Source organism: Catharus ustulatus, chromosome 6, assembly GCF_009819885.2.
Source record: "Catharus ustulatus isolate bCatUst1 chromosome 6, bCatUst1.pri.v2, whole genome shotgun sequence".
Taxonomy (NCBI): Eukaryota; Metazoa; Chordata; class Aves; order Passeriformes; family Turdidae; genus Catharus; species Catharus ustulatus.
The window spans coordinates 46,853,900-46,876,109 of NC_046226.1; the positions used below are offsets into that span (position 1 = coordinate 46,853,900).

The 22,210-nt window shown below is 37.5% G+C and overlaps 1 protein-coding gene across 1 annotated transcript in view; it reads left to right on the forward strand.

The window, feature by feature from the left end:
• The window catches only part of LOC116997702 (mucin-5AC-like), a 112,002-nt gene that overhangs the window by 44,826 nt on the left and 44,966 nt on the right, over positions 1-22,210 (forward strand). Inside the window, 5 exon segments of the mRNA XM_033062780.1 lie at positions 18,931-19,223; positions 20,068-20,182; positions 20,652-20,742; positions 21,127-21,239; positions 21,737-21,953. Of these exon segments, the coding sequence (XP_032918671.1) occupies positions 18,931-19,223; positions 20,068-20,182; positions 20,652-20,742; positions 21,127-21,239; positions 21,737-21,953 (829 nt within the window).

The following is a 22,210-nucleotide window of genomic DNA, read 5'->3' on the forward strand; positions in this document are numbered from 1 at the left end:
GGTCTGGCTCACAGTACCCAAGTATTTACCTCTACCAATTTCTGGTAACAGAATAGAAATTTTTCAGTTAGATATATCTAAACAATGGCTTTCTATGAGACATTTGATGCAAATATTTATTTAAATTTATGTCAAATTTTCAGAGGCTTAAGGACAATTTGTACCAGAACAGAAGGCTGTAGGACTGTCAAAGGTGCTCAAATCATAGATGATTATTCTAATTAGCTTAAATTAAGTTAGCATGAGAATAAATACCCAGCTATAATTTTTGCTTTAACAAGTATTTAGAGAGTGTAAGTGTGAGACTGAAGTGTAGCATAAACTCTGTTCTGGAACCTCATTTAAGGGACCAATGTGATCCCATTTGGAGACATCATTTACAAAAAATATGGATCTTTTACAGTTAGATGTTCACATATACTGAATGTGGGATAAGGGATTCCTATCCCACCTAGAGCATTATATTTGGTTTAAAAATTGTCCATACACTGATATAATAAGCATTCCTCTTTACAAAACAATCTGAATACAAATCTAATGCTATGTGCTTATAGATCAAAGTCAGTGGGTTTATGCTCATTTATTAAAAATCAAGCTGGCTAATAATTACTCCACTAGGTCTAACTCACAAGTTTAACTGAACTTTGCATCAAATCCTAGTTTGACTTACTTTTTTTTTCCTTTTAAAGAGACTTTTCTCGTCTTACTAAAGGACTCATGAGTGTTATAAATATCTTTATCTTATTTTTAAATTTTACATTATTACATAATATAAAAACAAATTAAATACTGGCAACAGAATTTCCTCTAAGTCACTCTCTGTAAAAATTCAGTAATGGCTTCAGAGGCAGTACCTTTGCAAAGGTTATTGTCTGTTGCCTGGATGGCTGAAGAGCTACTGCAGTGGTCAGATATCTCTGGAAGTCTGGTTATCAAAAGATGTATTAAATGAGATCAGCAAATGTCTCTGGAAACAATTTCACAGGTAAGCCAGAGGGCCCAACCTGGCAGAAAAAGCCAGTATTAGCTGGTCCAGGACACTGCCTTCTTTACTTCGTCTAGATAATCAAACAGCAGATGAAATCAGAAACCTTAAGAGTTCTGGAAAAAAACTACTATCACCTCATCATTCATATGAAAAACCGCATTTCTATGCAATACTTTTACATGCTTTCATATAAAAACAGAATTTGTCTAAGGTTTGCATATTCACTTTGTCTTATTTGAGATCCATACGGGATTTTTTTTTTCTCCTTCAGCAACAGATCTGCAGGGCTGATGTACCTTGAGGCAGTTTTCTTGTTGCCTCACGTTTGGGTGATTAGAGCTCTCTTTCCAATCCTTTGCACTACTTGCTGCTACACACAGCAAGAGACAGAGGTGAAACACTAGGTACTCCATCCTTGTCCTTAACTGAGTTGAGATGTGTAGCACTTACAGGAAATTCACCTTTTGACTTGAAATCTCTGCTATGCTCCTCCTTTCATAATCCCAAAATGGCATCACAGTGTGAAAACCACCACTTTGAATCATTTCCCCAATATAACAATCATATTAGGAATGTAACTTTTTTTTTCCTACAGCAGAGTAGGTGTTACTTTCTAAACTTAGCAGAAGCCACTTCCCAGTTGGCACCTTGAACAAATATGGAAAAACAAACAAGTAGGTTTGACTCGATGATCTCAGGACTTTTTCAATCTAATTGATTCTGTGATTCTATGAAATAGAAGTAGATAAACATTCTATAACTCCCAAAAGCTGTTTGCTGAAACAAATAATTGTCAGAATAAGTACCTCTAACCCAAACCATCAGTCATGAAGTTCATGCAAATGCAGAATTTCATCTTTAACTTATATTTGCTTGTATAACTTGCATCATAAAAATTAATTATGATTAATAATGAGAAGAGTCAAATCTTCCTCCCTTATTTTCTGACGCAACTCACTCAAAAAATGATGTTTCCCCGCTTTGTGCACCAAAGGAGTCTTTCATCCAAACTGCTTCAGCATCCTCAATCCATTCTCAAAATAGCTTTGCTCCTTGAATCCCTACTTCACTACCTGCCAGTACAGAAAAGGAGCTAAAGGGAGACTCCACCTTTCCTCAGCTGCAGTCTTGTTGCCCCCTGTAGCCTTGCTAGAAAGCACAGTCAGGAGTCATCAGCCAAATCCCTGCCTAAGAAGTGGGGAATGGGACTTGGAATCAAGGCTTGATTTGGACTGAATTTCACCAGGATAGCATCTGAGCATTTTTGATATGTGAAAATGTGTGATCTTGTCAACAGGATGTTGCACATTGCAGGTATCCATGGTCTCAAGCAGCCAAGCAAACAATCACAAGCCACAGGATACTTGCACAGAAGTTTGATGTAATTAATTACAGGGACTATAGGGCCAATATATTCCATTAGTTCAGTTGAAGGTTCTACTACAGATAAAGACAGAATATACTTCAGAATATGGGTTTTAACCTGCCCAGAGTGTTTTGTTCAAAATGGAGTTAAATTTCCTGGCTGAAATATGTTTATCTTAGAGAATGTAATTACGGAAAGAACCTGCGACATGCACATTGGCAACGCGGATTTCTGAGGAAGCTGCTTATTTCCTGCTGTTGCTGCACCATAGCTCCTGATAAGAACGTGCCCTTTCAGATGTTTTGCTCCCTGTTTAGCCAGCCAAGACGAAAACTCTAGGTATTCAGGGTTGTTTCCAAGGATCTGTGACAGATACAGTAATATTTGTCTCTTCCATTTTGGAAAGGGTGCTGTCTGACACCCGCAGAAGCCCTGTGTAAACTGGCATGCTCCTCATATGTGCAGGCTGGTGCTCGGCTCAGTATATTTAAACTCCTTAGTACACAACCCACCCACCAGGAATAAATTACTCTTCCATCCACATTAGATGAGCCAGGACACCTCTCTGGGTGAAAGTGCAATTTTGTTTTCTTGCAGTCGTTGCGGAAACAAATGAATTTAACCTTGTCGGTCTCCATATGAGACATTTCGGCTGAACAAGAATTCCAAATTTGGGACCTGTGGGGTTATAGGTGTTATGGTTATAATCAAGAGAAATACTTTAATTAATCTCAGATAAAATTAAGTAAGAGTTCTTTACTTTGTTCTTATTGAACATGAGAAATTTTCTTCCAGACACCTATCTGCAGAGCACAGTTTAGTATTAAGCATGCACTTCTGGGTGGAAACCAACTACAAAATTGTATTCTTTGCTGTAGCTCTTGTTCTCTTAGATAACGGTTGAACAAGCCAGTCTTTGTTTTTGATTATGCTTGACTTGAAGTTGTTAATTTAGTGTTTTGGCACTAAACAGAACAACCTTTTGGCAATCTCTTTGACTGTGTACTTGCTGAATATTTTGTTTAGAAAATGTTGTCACGTTAAAATCTGCTTTTCACTCCAATAGAAAATACTGTCATATCAAATAGCACAGATTATGCATTAATACCTAAGAGAATGGGAAATTGCTAAGATAGGAATTACATAAATTAATAGTTTATTAAATTAATATAGCAAGTTATTATTATATATTATACAGATATGGCAAAACATTCTAGTTCTTTGTATGAACATATAAATCTGTATCTGTTCTGGACATGAAACCATTCAATGTTTCATTCATGATTTTGATAACACCTCTTCTTGATGATACCAACCTTGGATGGGCAGCAAGTATTCATAAATTGCCGAGGGAAATAGATGGCAGAAGCCAGCCAGGCAAGTGCATGCAGTTTGCTATAATATCTAGCTGGCACGTCTGTAAAATAGCATCCTTTTACTTCCTGTTTCACATGAGGTAGGCTTGCAAGTCTTATGCTTTCAGAGCATTGCTGCATATCCTTATGTATGTCAGCTGCCAGGAATTTTTACTACAGTTTCATCATGATTAAAGAGATTTTCAGTTTTTCTCCAGTGTTTCTCCCAATATCCTGTGTCGCACTGTTTCTTCCCTGCTTTGAATAAGCACATGTCAAGAAAGCTGCCAACAAAAGCATTGTTTCTGACTTTCAGTGTTTCAACAAATACTGTTTTCACACTATGAAATGTGGCTCTGAGTTTTAAATGCCGTGTTTTCAGGGTATGGCAAAGGCAGGAGTGATTGAACTTGTGCATGGTCTGCGGGCACTTAAAATCCTCAATCGTGCCATAGCCCTGGCCTCCACCCTTTCTTAGCACTTAACCTGACATTGTTATTAAATACTGAGCTTTGTTATACACTGCCCTAGACAGTGGCTAGGCTTGTTGTGTATTTAAGATTTTAATAGGATTTGTCCTGGCTAATCTTACATGTTGTAACTGCACAGTGTAAAACGTGTCCTTAGACCCATTTATTTACTTATTCATGTATAGTTCTGCCTCTGACCTGCTTTTTCAGGCATTTCTTCCCCATCCCTTTGTTTCCCTTCGTGGGAAGCATAAACCATCATCCCTTCAATTTCTCTGATTTTTAAACTTCTAAGTTAGGACCCTAAGACATACCCATCTTTACTTAAAACACACACATACAAAACCCAACCACCCAACAAAAAACCAAAAATATAAAGAAAAAAAGAAACAACCAAACCAAACCAAAACAAAAAACCCTAAAAACTAAACCCTAAGCCTGCTTTTCTCAGTTTAGAAGTTAAAACAATGTAAATTCTCAACTGAAGGAATTCTCCCCCAGCTTCTGTAAAAGTAGATTGTCGAAGTACATTGCTTATCAAGGTGGATCATCTCCCAGGACCACTGAATTTAGTGGATTGCACAACACCGAGATAATCATTACTTCCATAAGAGTTGAGAGTATGCTGAGAAAAGTCTTTGCTTTGAGAACAGCATAGTAAGTTTTGTGATTATCTGCAAAGGAATCCTTCCGTGGAAAAAGTTTAATTGAATATCAAGATTTTATAGGTCAGGTACACTGGAATCTCTTTTTACTACTTAAGAATCTAAGATATCATAATGTTACATGAGAAAAAACGTATAAAAATTTTATTATGAACTCTTAGCGATACTTATCAATACAGCCTGGAGCCAGTAGAAGGGAAAGTGATTTCACATTATTGATGACAACAGTGCATGTTGTATTTCCTTAGCCACCCTAATTAGTGTAAATGTAATTAATTAATATAACCCATGACAAGCTGGTTCACATGAAAGTCTAGCTTGAAGGAGTTCCAAGCCATAATGTGCACAAACCACTCAGTACTCACTAAGTGTTATACAAATCATAAAAGAAAAGTATAATTTAAATCTTTCAATATGCAGCAGTTACAGCAAAGTTGAAGTACACCAAAGACCCTAGAGAGCAAGTTGAAATGACTTTTGTACAGCTCTGATGTGGTCATAACAAGTGACTCTTATACAGCTCCAATGTGGCTACAAAAAACCCAAACAATTCCTAACACAGTGAAAGGTTTCTCTCACTTTTTTCACCTGCAGTTGATATTCTTTCTTGATCTGATTCACCTTCACTTGTGCGGGATGAAACTGAACTGATTTCCTGTGAAATTAAACTCCATATGAAAAACAAGGCTATCAAACTGATTTTAACCAAATTTCGACATAAATCTTTCAGCAAACTGACTTAGTGTTCAGCTGGGAAATGCTTTAGCTGCTGATGTATGCAATGCAGGTTTTTCCCCCTTGATTCTTCCCTTAGAAAAGGAAGACTGTCATTTAACAATGTTCAGTATATAACAACAAAACCAGCTCTTCAACAGATGCAGCAATTCTCTGTCGTTGGGAATCTCTGAGCCAAGAAAAGATATTTCCCTAAATGACGTGCCTTAAATGTAAATTGGCAAGTTGCATGAAAAAAAAGTACAGGATAAAATGTGTATGCGATATAAAGGAGTCTGATTCAAAAAAAGTGATCACCTGATGCTTTTAAGTCTGTAAGTCAAGAAATGAAGTGTTTGGAATACCGTTGACAAGGCATGGGACTCACAGGTTTCCTTCTGTGCAGCCCAACAGAGTTATGCTGAACTGCTTTGAAACTCACCAGCGTAAGAGGCTTGGGTTTCCTGGAGCCTTGAATTTGATCCAAAACCTGCAAGAAAAGAAAGCGCTCCCCACCTGTTTGCAAGAATGATTCAGAGAGAACAAATGAGTATACAAAGGAGTTCCAAAACTGCAGGATCCACACCATAAAAGCAAACTTACTTTTCCTGTTTCTCTTCTTGTTGGACAGAAACACAAAATGGAGATGAACAGCCTTCTGGATCGTGTTTGTTTCAGAAGGATTAAGAGCCCACTACCTGCTATGAAACATATGTCAAACTTTTCGATTTCTTTCTTAGATTGTAGAGAGTAATTTGTTTGTTTATTCTTGTGAAGACAGGGAAAAAAGTGTCCTCATTTCATGGCAATATTTTCTCTATCAAAAAGTTATTGCATTGATAAGGCTAATAATGGAAAACAGCCCTTTGTGTCAATATTAATCTGAGATAAATTTCAATAAGAAACCCTACTTCACCTTCAGTTTCCAAAAGTCAGCTTTTTACAGAAATATTTTTTACATGCATTTCCATGATCATGTAATTAGTTCAACAAAGGACAAGTTTTCTTCAAATCTCTTCAGCATCCACTGCATAGGGATTGTGAGCTTCTCAGTTCAGATCTGCATTTGATGCATTCATTACTGCCTTTATAAAATTGATCTAGTACAGTGTTTTTTATCTCTAGTGTCCAAAATTCTTTCTAGAAATTTTAACAAAATTCCTAAATTATTAAGAGAAATATAAACAAGAGATAAATGTGCTTTATTGTGTTGTATAAAAGGAATCATAGCTCTTCTACTCCACATTTGTATAAAGGCATCAGCCCATAAGCATATATTAGAACTAACCACACACAGAATGTCACATCTAGCGTGACTGTAGACAGTGTCCTGATTTTCCTAATCAGCAGCTCACAAAAATTGGTTTCAGATCTGAAATCTACATCTGAGTCTTTCTATTCCATTTATTACTAATAGTTTAGACTCTACCTTCACTTCATAAGAAATATTGTTAGCACTCAAAGGAGGTGAAGAGTTAGAAGATGTACACTCAAAATTAGACACCATCTGCAACTACCAGTTTACAGCAGGAATCTCCTACTGAAGACTAACAGTCAAACTGCCATAGATAAAATTTGCTTGATGATGGCAACAGAAAAGAGCAGAATAATCTTCTCTTCATCCCTAACTCTGCAAGTCATTTCAGGTCATGATAAGAAAATTTAGTCCATATAATTCCTATCTTCAAAACATGAACATGCAACACCAGTTTTCAGCCACTTGCAGCAGCCAACCGAAGCAGATAAGAATTTTCATAGTTTTCAGATCAATAAAGCCAAAACCTGACTATAAAAAGGTCAGCAGACAATTCATCCACTGACGTGTTGAATGTTCAATACAGTACAAGTCTAGCTGCTCAAGTTTGACAGCATTCTTGTTTTATATCATACTTCAGCACTGCAAAATGATAAGGAGTCTGACAGCTCAGCTTAGCAAACCATGCAAGCCCAATTAGTCACCCCCATGATGCATATTTAGAGGATATATCTAAAACCCACAGTCTGTGATAACTTGCAACACAGAGCCCATGAGAATTTCTCATGGGTAGGTCTCCTGTGCCTACTCAGATTCCTCGAGGAAAGGTTCCTTACGTGAGCAGGGAGTGCGGGCTATCAGAAGTCGCAATGTGCCATCTTTGTGCGTACACAGGATTGCACAACCCTGAGTCTGTGATTGGATCCTGCTGCTCTCCACTGGACTGTGTGCACATCAGGCACCTGCCACAGGGAGCTGAACCCGGATTTGAGGTTCAATGAGAGCACACTCTGAGCGTGATCGTTGTCCGCGGTCCTCTCTCACTGCCTGGAGAATTTGGCCACTGCAGAGTGAAAATGGCACACAGATGTCACCATGTTGAAATGGATTCAAATTCTCCTTTATTTTGAATAGATTTGATGCTGCACATATTTATTTAAACTGGAATTTTCACACTTGATGACATTTTCTTCTAGATTCTGTGCTGGACACTTCAACATCTCATCTGCAGAACTGTAGGACTTTCACAGTTCTATCTGAAGGTGACATACTAAACATGTGGTTACCAAAATAAAGTTCCATATTTTGAAAATTATTCCTAGGGATGTTAGACCATTTGCCCCCCCAAAATTGCTATGCCTTATTTAGCAATATGAAAAAAAAATATAATATATCCTAAGTACTTAAAAAGATAAAAAGATATTTTCAAAAGCAATACATTACTACTGACGAACTTCTCAGGGACTCCAGTGATGGGCACCACAGAAAAGTAACTGAGGAAATTGCTGACTGTGTTCAGTGAGGGTTGAATAACACACAGTAACAAAGTGTTAGGACACACAGGGAAAAATAATTGAACAAGGAAAGACATTGATTATCTAAGCTCAGTCTTAAAAAAAAAGAACCCTCTGAGAAACATAACTTTTCACCCATGTAATTTAAAACTGTCTCATAGAACTGCACTGATGGTCTTAACATCAATTCCTCCTAGTGTTTTGACATTACAAACTTAATAATACTTTATAAAGATAAGTTCTCCTTAAAATTTACTAAAATAAAAGCAAAACAATAGATAAAAAATATGAGCACAATAAACTCTCATATTAATATCTACATAAATGAGCATCAGGCTTGTCTCCAAAGTGATTATGATTCTTATCCCTGCTATTGCAATAAAGTCTTAAAGAAATTATAGCAGTCCTTCGATGTTTATAAACCTTAGCCAAATTTCCAAATTAAATTATTTTGTGGCCAATTTATACCTGCCTGCATTTTGTTCAACAGCTTCCATTAGCTGAAGTCTTTTTGCTGTACCGTTATCCAAGTTTGTGAACTGAAATGCCAAACATAGAAAAGGACTTCTAAAAAGTAAATTTTAAAAGTACAGTAATTTCACGATTATAAGCCGCACCATTTTGACTAAAATTTTGGTCCGAACCCAAAGTGCGGCTTATAATCAGGTGCAGCTTATATATGGACAAAGAACAAAAAGTTGCTGTTTTAGTTTGGAGGACAAGTGTCTGCTGAGAAAGGCAGGAGCCTCTCTTTGAAATGGAGAATGTAAACCTCCTCCCTCCAAATTACTATAATTTTGAAATCAAGGGGCTTTCAGGCAAAAATATGGGAATTAGGAATAACAGTTCTTTTCTAGGGAAATTAAAATAGAAATACAGTACTACAAAGAAACAAACTCCAAACCCTGACAAAGTCAGAGTACAGCCTGACGTCCCATCAGGCAGGGTGTTGGCAGCAGTCCCATTAAATGGTGGCTGCATCCTCCTGCAGTGACAGATGTGGTTCAGTTGAAGCAGTGCTCCTGCAGAAGGTGCAGTTTCCCTCTGGAGGTCCAGTGGTGATGTGGAGAAATCCAGTTTTCCTCTGGAGTCCAGTAGAGAAAGGGGTTACCTCAGTGTCCCAAAACCTCTGTTTTTATTTTGGTAAGAAATGTTGGGCTCTTCCTCCTGGTTGGAGCAACTTCCAATGGGATGCAGTAATTTTATCAGTCACACAGTGGGACTCAATGGGCCATTAGTAGAAAATGACTCTCTGGAGGAAGGATGGGGTGTGAAAAGATGAAGAACAATGCCCTGCCTGGTTTCAATGGATGGCCCATTAGCAGAATATCTGCTGTTGAGATAAGGATCACTGCCCCCACCCCCAACAGATGGTGATAGAACAGATATCTTTTATCACACTCTGTATTGTAACGTGCAGCTTATAATCAGGTGTGGCTTATGTATGGACAAAGAATGAAAAGCTGCTGGCACCTGGAAGTGCGGCTTATACTCAGTGTGGCTTATAATTGTGAAATTACTGTAACTTTACAATAGAGATCGACCACACATACATAGATACCCCTGCACAATATGCTCTCCCTTCAAGGAGGATGACATAACAGAAGCTTAAATTATTAATGTAAATGGCAATGTTTGAACTGAAATACTAAAGAGGTCTCTGCTAATTTTATAACACTTCTATAAATTTAGTTAATTTCTCTGAGTCTTGAATAACACATGGAGCAAAGGATTTTGTTTATTTTTCCATGTTTGTCCTTGCTTGTATGCATTTAATTATATCCTCCATGCATTATTTTTTGGAATAAGGATGTCTGCTACTGATTTAAGATAAAGGAATATACTCAGGGGTCCACTAATAATCAAACTGCTGACAAAACTTGCTAGTGGTATTAGTATACATACATATCTGACTCCACTTACACACAGTCTGTACTTTATATTATTACAAAAAACAAAGTGTCATTCAGCAGAATTGTGTCCACCAGAGTACATTAACACAGATTTTTTTCAGCTTGTGCATCACCAACAGGTTCCTTTGAGGGTTTGTAGATACTGCTCAGCAAAACCCTCCATTTCACCCACTTTTTGACTAGTTGTACCATTTATTTCCCTAAGCCTGCAAACACCAGTTGTTTCTAAAGACTGAATTTTGATTTGGCTCACCAAGGCACTGCATAATAGACCTCAGCTTTCAGCTGGCTTTACAGAGTGCTGCAAAGGCCTGTGGCATTGCATAGCTCTAACTAGAGCTCTGATCCCAAATGCAATGCTGCAGTGTCAGTGTCTCAGAGAAAAGCAAATTCTCCTAAGTGCAACTTCATATCAATGCAGTGACACTATTTCCTGTTATGAATTTACCTTGGCATCTGCTGACAGAGGGATCTCCCCAACATGCACCACTGCACAAGGTAAATATGCCCTCCAGTATGTATGTGTACATCCATTTTTTAGTCTATAATACCAATTGCAAATATTGGCATGCACGGTTGTGGTGTCTGTGTTTACAAACTGTAAAGAGGCTTAAGTGTTTATCCCCTTTATACACAGAGATATCCTGGACATGTTCAGACAACATGGAAACTCTACTCTGGTCCCCATGTTCATACTTCTCATGGTACAGAGTGCACATTGTTTTTCCTTTCTTAACTATGCACAGATTCTTTACTAACTTTCCATGGAGGGAATGTCTTAATACAGTACTCTTAGTTGTTCTCTGATGGATTTGCTTTCCAGAGGAAAAAACGTTCAATAAAATGAGAGATGTTCTTCTCAATATCTTTTACCTCCTAGTCATATTGGTGTTACTGAGGTTCCTATGTTGCAGCTAGCCAGTCTCCAGTGCCTGATTTAAAACATTATGCTTTGCTTGGGTTCTTCTAAATTGCACTTCCAACTTTGAAATGAGCAGACCAGAAACAGATCCTAAGTTACCTGTTACTGGTTTTGCAGTAAAAACGTAGAGATAACAATGGAGGTTAAAGCATTATGTATTGCTCCTCTACAATGCACACACTACAAGACAGGAGCACTACTCATGTTAATGAAATGGATTAAAATCTCAGTTATAATGTGATTTGATTTTTAATTAATGAGTTTTATCTAAGCATTTGGAAGTAAAGGAATGGATCAATGGCTCTGTGTTTGACTAAGATCTAGTAAAGAACATAAAAGGAGTTCTATCCCTATTTTGGTCTTGAACTATAGCTTTACTTTAGATAGACTGCATTGTATCACACTATGAAATACTTATTGCAGCTGTTTGAAATGTAGTTCACCTTCCCATAAGTAAGAGAACACCTGTAATATTAATGAACAATTTTTAAGCTGAAATTGATCAGTTACCTCACTTTTTCATAGAAGTTTTCAGATAAAAATCATGCATTTGAATTTGCACAAAATTCAGGGACAATCAGAGTGGTACTTCAGCTGAATTCCATGCCAAGTGTCCCAGCACTCTGGAGCTTAAACAGGCTTCAGAAGTGGCCAAATGACCAGCCAGAGAAGAGACTAGCAGGCAGCTCCTTGATAATTTGCATTTTAGCACTCACATAGAGGAAGTGCTGTAATTCCTGTGAATTACACTTGTTTTCCTCCTTCCCTTGAAATGAATACTCCCTACTCCATTACGGCACCAGGTGGACTAGATAACCTTGTGCATGTCTGCATGAGTTCATCATTCTGTCTTTTTTAACTATAAATGGAGACACTGATGTCAGTCATTATTGCACCCAAAAGTTAACCTAGTTTGCTATCACATTTTATTTGTATGCTACAGTGGGTATCTATGAAGATAAGATATGATGGTCTCATTTTATTTTATGAAGGAGATTCAGAAGTCATCAGTAAGATGTGTAAATAACATCATCACCATGTAGCATTAGATCATGTAGGGTTAAAAAGAACGGATCTGAAAATGCTAACAACTCTTACTGAAATATTTCATTCAATTTAATACTGCAGATGCAGAGAGTAGGAATATGATCCCACGAAAAAGGAAGAGAAACTATAGAAAAAAATGTCAGGGTTTTCAGATCAAATGCAATGGCAAAATTTTCTATCTTTTCTGTAAAACAAAAATAGGTACATCAATAAATTCTTCAAACATATTAATATTTCCATTTATGCAGTCAATTGTATGGATTTGATCACAAGGAGGTTACAAAAATCCGAAATGCTACTCCCACTAATTTTTAAAATATACTCTCTCATGTCATTTGTGTATGTCTATTGAGTGAATGGAGGTGAAATACAATTTGAAGAGAGATTATTTCCTTGAATAATTAATAATGCTTCTAAATCAATTTAGCATGAGTATTTGAGATTATTTTTGCAAATCTCATACGTTTTAACACATTTTATAATAATTTCTGAGAAGAAATAGCACAAGAAATTTAATATGGCAAGAATGACATGTCATAGTCTATGAATCAACAATTTCAGTCAAAAATACAGATACAGAGAATCACTTCTAATGGTGCCTTAAAGCACAATTAAACGGGTTAAACTGAACTGTACACCAGTTTCAGCCTAATTTGTGATGACAAGGCTGGGATGTCTCAGAGATTACCATGTTTCCCTGAACACGCAGGAAATGCATATGAAACCACAGCATAGCAACTGTTGATATGAATTGATTTTTAGTGGTAAGTATATACAATGATTCATAAAGTATATTTTTCTTTTTGCAAGCATAATCTCTTAATAAGCTTATGTGTGTTACCCATATGAGTTTAACATACTATTTTATCATTACTTCAATTAGGTATCATTTAAATCCATTACATTTTTTTATTTTTTCTAGACCTTCGTCCTGGAACTTCGATAATAACCATTAGAGACAATGATACTTCCTTAAATTTTCACTGCATGTATTTCTGTATATACAAGTATCTTGTAGACATCTTCTTTTCTTTGTTAAATAATGCTAAGGTAAATTCTACAGAGCCACACATCAATGAAGTTGCTAAGGGTATAACTAATGACTGAAATGGAAAAAAATTCTGTCAAAACTTCCAATTCAATTTTGTTATGTCACCTCTGTTAAAATAGCTGTACTCTTAAAATGTTCAGGACAATCAGCATATTTTCTTGCTTTTGTTTGCTTTTTATCTAAAAATTGTGCCTTTTCTTTTCCTCTTAGTATTGAAGTTACTTCTTCAAATATCAGAGAGAGTAGATTTTATTAGATATTAGGAAGAAATTCCTTTCTGTGAGGTGAGTGAGACACTGAAGCAGACTGCCCAGAGAAGTTATGGAGCTCCATTCCTTGGAAGGGTCCAAGACCATGTTTGACAGGGCTCTGAACAAGACAGTGAAAGGTGTCCCTGTCCATGGCGGGGGGTTGGACCTGGATGGTCTTAATGTCCCATCCAACACAAACCATTCTAGGATTCTATGATTCCATGATAATTTTTCATAAAACATAATATAAAATCATATTTGAGAGAATTTCAAATGGACATTTAGTCTTTTCCCTGGATCTAGAGCACTATCAACAACACTTAGACCATTCTCATGGAGGTATTTTCCTAACTCGGTCATGGAAATTGGACAGTATTCCTAGGCAACCTAAAGGAGTGTTTCACTACCTTTTCAATGCTCCTCTAATGTCCCTCCTGATGGCTAAACTTCATTCCATTTTAAACATAGTTATGACTCCAAAGAATATGGAGACAATCCCAGTACCTTCTTCCTTGCAGAAATTGTTTGAACCCATCTGGGATTATGGGATCTGCTCTCTTAGTGAAAGACTCCGTTTCTCTACACCCCAGGGTAAAACACTATAAAAGGTTAATTTCCCAAAGTAATATAGATGTAAATAACTGCTCTAACAAACTCAAAAAGCATTCTTCACTCTCTCATTGCTCCTAAGATAAGGAATATTCAAAAAAATATTCTGGCATATCTATCCTTTAATGTTTCCAGGGTTATAAATCACTTTTTTTTTTTTGTTTTTTAATCATAGATAGAAACCAAATAATTTTTAATGGTGAAATCATCTTTTCTCAGGAGGGAAACAGCTGAAATAACCCTAAAACTGCCCATGTGAAAAGAGGAGTCCCTCAAAGAAAGGACCATATTACTGACTTGCCAACACAGAAGGATTCTCATTGTGTACACCTACGTTGTGCCTGGCCAGTGAAATAACTGCTGACCTTAAATAGCATTTGATTTCTTCATTTTCACAAGCAAAGTAGCTACATAGGCAGGTGCAAACTCATTAAAAAATTTGTATCAGGTGGAACTTCTTTAGGGTTTTTCAAGAACCTAATTATCATCACTTGCCCTAAGGAGGAAAAAAAAAAAAAAAGAAAAAAAAAAAAGAAAAACAACAACAACAAAGTGAAATAATTCACTCAAACTTCCTGCTCAAAATTCACCCAGAAGTCTCTTAAATTGTGTTTGTCCCACAAAAATTTGGGAAGACTAAGCCTAAGCAAAAATTCTTCTTTCTCACTTCTTGACATTTCATCAAAAATGTGGAAAGAAGACTCCTCCTAGAGTGTAAATAGTTCAGGGAAAGTCAGAGCATCCTCTGTTTACCTCTGCACCTGCAAAAGAAAACAAAAATGTCTGAAGCCCCACCTTTTAAGAGCCTTGTGAAACAATCTGGGAACTGAGCCAAATTGGAGTCTCTCACTATATAAGACTTGGGAACAGACAGGTATTTCCTCAGAGGCAGGTAGTTCGGTAGTTCCTGCCGGGCTTCCAGAAGATGGGTAAAGGTGGTGGGACACGAATACCACTATGGATATCAATATTAGCCCTGGTCTGCCTACAGATCAAAGGTAGGAAGCGTCACCTGCTTGGCGTTTTTACTGTTTTAAAGAATTTATAACTTGCTTTGGAGTTTGAAGCTTTTTTTTTTTTCCTTGGCTTTGTGAAGTTAATGAACCTGTTACCTTCATGCAAGATTTTATTGTCTGCTTAAAATGCTCTTCTTCATAAGGAGAGAAAATTAACTCTTTTGAAATTGTTGTCCTTTTTTCCTCCAGTTGAAATCTGGAACAGCTCCACTGCATTGAGTGGAGCTCCCTCAGAACTTACATTTCTACAAAAATACCTCAAGATTTGCATTTAGCTTTTAATATCCACTTCAAGGTGGATATAGCATTTCTAAATTACAAAGCAAAAGGTGCAGAGGTACCTCTAGAAAGGAACAAATTAGTTGAGGAGTATGTCTGTATGAATTATTAAAGATTCTGTTTATCAGCTGATGATAGAATATTGAAGAAAGGGAGGATTTTGCTTGAAAATCACCAGGCAATAGACTTTAAAAATTCATTTACTCTTGCTTATGAGGTTGCATAAAAGCTTAGCACACAGGGTTGGTTTGCAACGGGCTGAAAACAAATGAAACTGCTATAAATATTCTGAGGGTACTTAATTGTCACAAATGGATAGAAATATCTTAATTTTTTTTATTTTTCCTTTTTTCATCTGATAATTTCCTTTTAAGTTTAAGATAACAGCATGGATAGTTTTAAATGCATTTTGATCTCCAGTGCAGATCTTATTGTACGATTTCATATTTTTCCTATTCCTAGGTAGTTCCATAGTAACTGAAGTGGCAGTGTCAAAGAACAGCCCATGACAGGACTGTAGCATTAGCACAACATGCACGGATTTGCAGTGCATGAGGCACAGTACGAGGCAGAGGCATGAGCCACACAGTGTGTACAGGGAGAAGAACAAGCTCTCTGAGGCTGGGCACTGAAGGAGCCCAGAAGCACTGAATGGTTCCTATCTTAAATGTGGACGCATGTCCTCTAACCCCAGCTGCAGATCCCCAGCTCTTTCCCCAGGAGGAGACTTGCAGAGCTCCCTACAGCTCTGCTTTCAGCCTTAGCCCCTCTAGTGGTCCTATCCACAGACTGCCCTTGTGAGCTGCAGCAGAGGGTGAACCTGCCCTTGCAGTTTTCTCTGGCCAGAACAGTCTTCACCTCAACCTGCCCTCTGATGAACTCTCACTAAACAGTAAAAGCCCCTCTGGCCCCTGCAGATAATGTATGTATTCCTATTGCAATGCTGCAGTGGAATGAAATGAAAAATGGTTTCTTTGCTTTGGGGCAAAATCAACAGTCACAAATAAATCTATTGGAAAGGCCCATTTCCTCCTTTGTGGTGTGGCTTTTGCATTTATTTTCCTTCTGTGGCTTATTACAAAGAGTGCTTGAAACTATAAAATATAGAGTAACTTTGGCTTTGACAAATATCAGTCCTCTAACCCTAAAGTGAATTCTTCCTGTACAAAAGGGACTTATTTTAAAGCCATCTAGCTAGAAAAAAAAGCTTTTACTGATGCTTAAAGCACAGAGTGAACGTAAAGAAATTTAGGTCCTTTATCTGAAAAGCTTATTAGGGAATCCAGGGGTACGCTGTGCCAAAGAAGGATCTGCTCAAATCACCACAGGCATGTTTTTGATGGCTTCCCTGTAGTAATTTATTACCCAAATAATTAAAAACCAGAAAGGAAAAGGCTGAAGGGGTGGTGTTTGGTCATCATAATTTCAGGTAGCATGGGTCCTGATGCATTTCTGTCCTCCTGTACATAAACATGTCTTTGATGCTTTTTGTTATACCTAGTGTTGTACGTTTAAACAGATATAATTGAGACACCATGAGGGAACTCAAGAAAACTGACATTCACATTTCCTTTATTATTCTTCCTGATGCAGTTCAAGCCCAGGGAGGTGAACAACCAACAAAGTCAGAGTATGTTTCACCATCTCTCCTGCAGCGACAAAACTGTAGGTATTTTTATGCTGATCTCTAAGGGTTTTTTTTCTAAAGATGATAAATAGTAAGATTACTAGAATATTTTTATTCCTAGCTAAAATATACCACACACATTTAAAGAGAAGCCCTCTGTACAATGTATTCAGTTCTCAGCCAGTCTCTGCTCTAAGCTTGAGAACTTTCTCTGAGATCTGCCCAGTGGATCTGCTCTACTGATATGAAAATGTTATCTAATCTTTAACTTCACGAAAGGTACATAACATATCTAAAAGTGTATTTTCAGAAGAGGTGTGTGTTTACATACATATCACCAAGGTACTTGATAGTAGGTAATAAAAGGCACATTTTTTTACACTGTGTCAAGATGACTGCATCACTCACAAGAGAATAAGAAAACTGTGACTACCTTAAACATTGGAATAATTAAGTACTACAACATCATGCATGACATGTAACTGGACAGCGCAAAATAAGGGTGGAAGGATGCAAAGCTGACTGGTGTATTAGTGATGACAGGCTGAAATAATTGATCTGCCCTGCAAAATGTGTGCCACAGATTATTTAAAAATAGCTGTTGTAATCACTATTGCAATACAGTGCTCTGAGGATCATATTGCTGCTTTTGAGTTCAGGGTATCAGGGCCAGCATCAGATAGGAGTCTTGAACAAATGATGGAAGAAAGTACTACAGTCTGAGCAACTTAGCTGTTAGTGAAATGTGTAGAAAGATAGAACACAAAGCATTGTGTGAAAACCACCAATAAAACCTTGTAGAAACTTTCCCCTAGAGGGTAACTAGGATATGTTAATCACTAAAAAGACTAGGCAATCTCTACTCATGTTTTAGGATTTCAAAGGTTAAACCTGGTCACTCTTTTCTTTTCTATTTTCTACCAGCTCTCAAATCCCAAGGACTGACAATCATTCCATCCTTTCCAAATGCACTGAAAGTAAAGGGTAAGTTAAACAAATATCATGGCTTAAATACCTGTGCTCTTGTTAATGACAAAGAGCATGGAGTGACTGAAAAATAGTGTAAGGTCCTTTAGCATCATAAAAAATTAGCAGAAAATTAATTCATCGGGTAATGTGGATAATCTGTGAATACAATGCTTTGACTCATTGTTTTATGATGCAGCTGTAAAAAAGAAATTTAATATATATTTATATATGCATACATATTGTATGTGGGTTTTCCCCAGGATTATATGTATTTCCAGTAAAGAGAGGAAAATGCTAGTGTGCTGAAAACTGTCAAGACACCTTATCTTGGGAATAGGGTACAATTCAAGTAGGCTGAGTGTAAATGTGGAAAGGGGCTGGGAAGATAATCAGGGGTATTGGAGAGTATGCTCGCAAGGAAAGGAAGACTGAAAAGAAAGATTTCTATGATGGGCAGAGGGAGGAGCAGGGAGGTGAAACCCCTTCAAGGTGAAGTGTAATTTTGGCACAAGAATAACCAGGCATACGTGGGATGGGAATGTGTTTTGGAAGATGTTAACGAAAGTCTTCTAGCCATTCAGAGGTTGTGGATATGAGTGGTCTTCCCAAGTAGAAGTATCAGCTAGTTTTAAACTAACTTTAATATGGTTTTATGGTGATACTTTAGGACTATATTTAGGAAAGGATTTATAGGATAGGGAGGTCATCAGACCTAGAGCACTGGATCTAGTGATCCAGAAGGTCTCTTTTGATCCTAGGCCCTATACCCCTATGAAAACTGATTAAGCACAATAATAAATAAATAATGACAACCAGATAGCATGACAAAACAGAAAAAAGACGAGCTTTTTGGACAAAGAGGGTGAAAGAAGCAGGAGGCATAAAGCATCTACAGGGAGGATATTACAAAAAATTGCAGAAAATTCTTACTGCTTATTTTGAATCCACAGCTGGCAACCCCTCTCACAATGGCCGTGTGTGCAGCACATGGGGGAACTTCCACTTCAAGACCTTTGATGGGGACATTTTTTACTTCCCTGGGGTCTGCAATTACATCTTTGCCTCCAACTGCAAGTCTTCCTATGAGGACTTCAACATCCAGATTAGGCGTGCAATGGTGGAAAATGCTACTGTGATCACTCATGTCATCATGAAGCTGGAAGGAGTGGTGATCGAACTGACCCCCAGCTCTGTCCTGCTCGACAACAAATTGTATGTTCCTGCCTTGTTCCCAGTGGGCTCTTTGAGCAAATATTTCTTCCCCTCATCTGATCTCACATTGCTCCCAAGCAGGTCCTTCCTAAAGCAGTAACAAAAAAAAAAAAAAAAAGTCTATGAGCTGCATTCGTTACACCCTTGAAGTCAGTACATTAATTTTACCACAGCAGGATCCCCAAGAGGAATTTTTGACAACTTTTGTCCTTGCACTGAACAGTGTGTGGTAAAGCAGTGACTGCACTTCAGCTTGTACCTGAATTAATTTAAAATTATCTGTTCTGGAAACTTGCTACCTATATAGCAATTTCAGCACTGATTTTGGCATAGGGTGTGAAACCTACCCCAAAGGCCAGGTAAATATTTGAGCAGCTATCCCACAGTGAGCTGTCTGTTACGGCAGCTATGAACAGTGAACTAGTTTAAAGGTTATCTCGGTTACAGCTTCCTGAATGGCACTCATGTCACAGAAAGCCTGGAGTCTATCCCTTTATTATCAAATGCTTCAAGGAGTAAATAGCAATATCCTGAAGCACACTGCAAAATAGAACCTCCTAGCACTTTTTGGAATAATACAACCACAGATATATGCTCACATTTTACCCAGAAAAACACTCTTAATAGAGAAAGCCAAAAGGAATAACACGGAGAGCAAAGCCAATCCATTTGCATGATGAGAGGCAATTGCATAGGAAATGGACAACATATTGCAAACCTGTGTTGTCTGCAGTAGTTGTTGGTCTAATTCCTTCACAGATACAGAATGAGAAAGGATATCATTGTGGACATTCAATGGATAGTCTGTCCCTACCCCTGCTGACTTATGATGATCTTTCCCCAGGGTCCAGATGCCCTACAGCCATATGGGAGTCTTGATAGAGAGAAGTAACAACTATTTGAAAGTTTCTGCCAAGTTGGGACTGACCTTTCTTTGGAATGGACAAGATGCCCTCTTGGTAAGAACATATCCAAAACACAGCGGAATGTCTGTATTTTGAAAATAGTTTGTTTACACCTTTGCAGTATTACAGCCAGGCAGGTATTAGTTACTTTTGGATTTGTGTCCATTTTTAGTGTATTGTTCTGTCTTCCAGGCTTCTCTCAATTTCCCTTTTTTCCCTACCAAGCTCAGCTCAGAATCAATAGATGCTGAATTATTATGTTCCTGCCTCACCATTGAAGTACTCCTTAGATTCCAGACCTGGCAAAATATTGATGTTCAAAACCCAGGACTAGGATAAGAGCAAGCTTTTCTTGGTCATCACTGATCATTCCAATGGTGCCTACCTTGCTATCACACAGCACAGTCTCCACAACAGCCATATCTCACATTTTGACTATGACCAATACTGGTATAGGCTGTGCTCCTAACCATCAAGACTGCCCTTTCTATAAACCTCCTTCCTCCTTTTTTTTGTTTTTAAGGTGGAACTAGATAAGAAATATGCCAATCAAACTTGTGGACTTTGTGGGGACTTCAATGGAATTCCACTCAGCAATGAATTTATTTCAGGGAGTAAGTAATAAGGAGCATTATTAAGTACTGGTGCCTTTTTTTTTTTCTTCTTCTTACAATATACTTTAATATCGGTTGTGGGTTGTATTAACTGGAAAACTGGAATTACTTCATGTGATGTCAGTTGTGTGAAGTCAGGACTTTGAGATGTATTAGACTGCTTCCATCACTGTTAGGTATTTTAAGACCTGCCACATAAAAATTTCTGCTTGTTTTCAATAGTTAGGATCCAGTTCTTTATATATCCTGTTCATCTTTTCCCTTTCATATTATAGTGACACTATTTGATAATCACTGTTCACATTGTAGCAGGTAGTGTCACAAAAGAAACCAAACCTCCATGCAAAATTCAGTAAGCCTTATTCTTTGAACTGTTTTTTTCAGAGACAAAACTGACTCCCATACAGTTTGGTAATAGGCAGAAGATGGATGGACCCACAGAGCAGTGTGATGATCCTATTCCTCCTACTTCTCTGATGAACTGCTCAAGAGAATTTGTAAGAACCTCTCTCTCAAAACTTATTTTCTCAATGTGAATACATTCTCTATCTTTGGAGAAAACTTTTTAGAAGGGGAAAAAAATAGAGCATGAATATGACTCAGCTGTAGGTTTCAAAAGAAAAATATTCTAAATTTCATGTTGTATACTTTGCTAAAGTGAATGCCTAAAATTTGCATTCCCCTTCTACAAGAAGATTGCATATTTTTCCTGAAAGAGAAAATTACTGAGAATGTCTTACTAGAAGGTAATTGCATAATGCTTGGGAAGTGACCTGAGGAGATGGTAACTAAGGATATGGAAGCTACTAGAGTTAGTCAAAGGAGTTCTGTGTGGTTTTGCCTTATTGTTCTATTTTTCCCTAAATATCAGCTTATGACTATTGTTGGATGGGTTCTGGACAGATCATTCTTTGGTTTGTTCTTCTCCATGCCTTAAAAAATTAGTTTTATATTTTCTTAACAATTTTCTTACCTTCTCTCTTTTCCTTCCTAGGCTTCTATCTGTGAGACAGTATTAACCAGCAAAGCCTTTACAAGTTGCAATATGCTTGTGAATGTCCAGGACTACATTGAAACTTGCATACAAGACCTGTGCCACTGTGACAGCTCTATGGCTGACTTCTGCATGTGCAACACCTTTGCTGAGTACTCCCGGCAGTGTGCTCATGCAGGTGGACAGCCCCTGAACTGGAGAACCTCAGACCTGTGCCGTGAGTATCTTGGGAAGAGCCCTCCTGGGATTACTACACACATCTAGCAAACTTCAAATATGTGTGGTTTATTCCTGAAGAATACAATAATTTCAAACTGCATGCAATTATCATGAAATCAGTTTTATCCAGGTCATATGCAAGACTTTGGGAATATGGAAGTTTAGGGGGTTATATATTTTCTGTTATAAATCAGAAAATCTAAGATGTTTCATCATCCGCTTGGATCACAATACCCTGTCATATCTTGACACAAA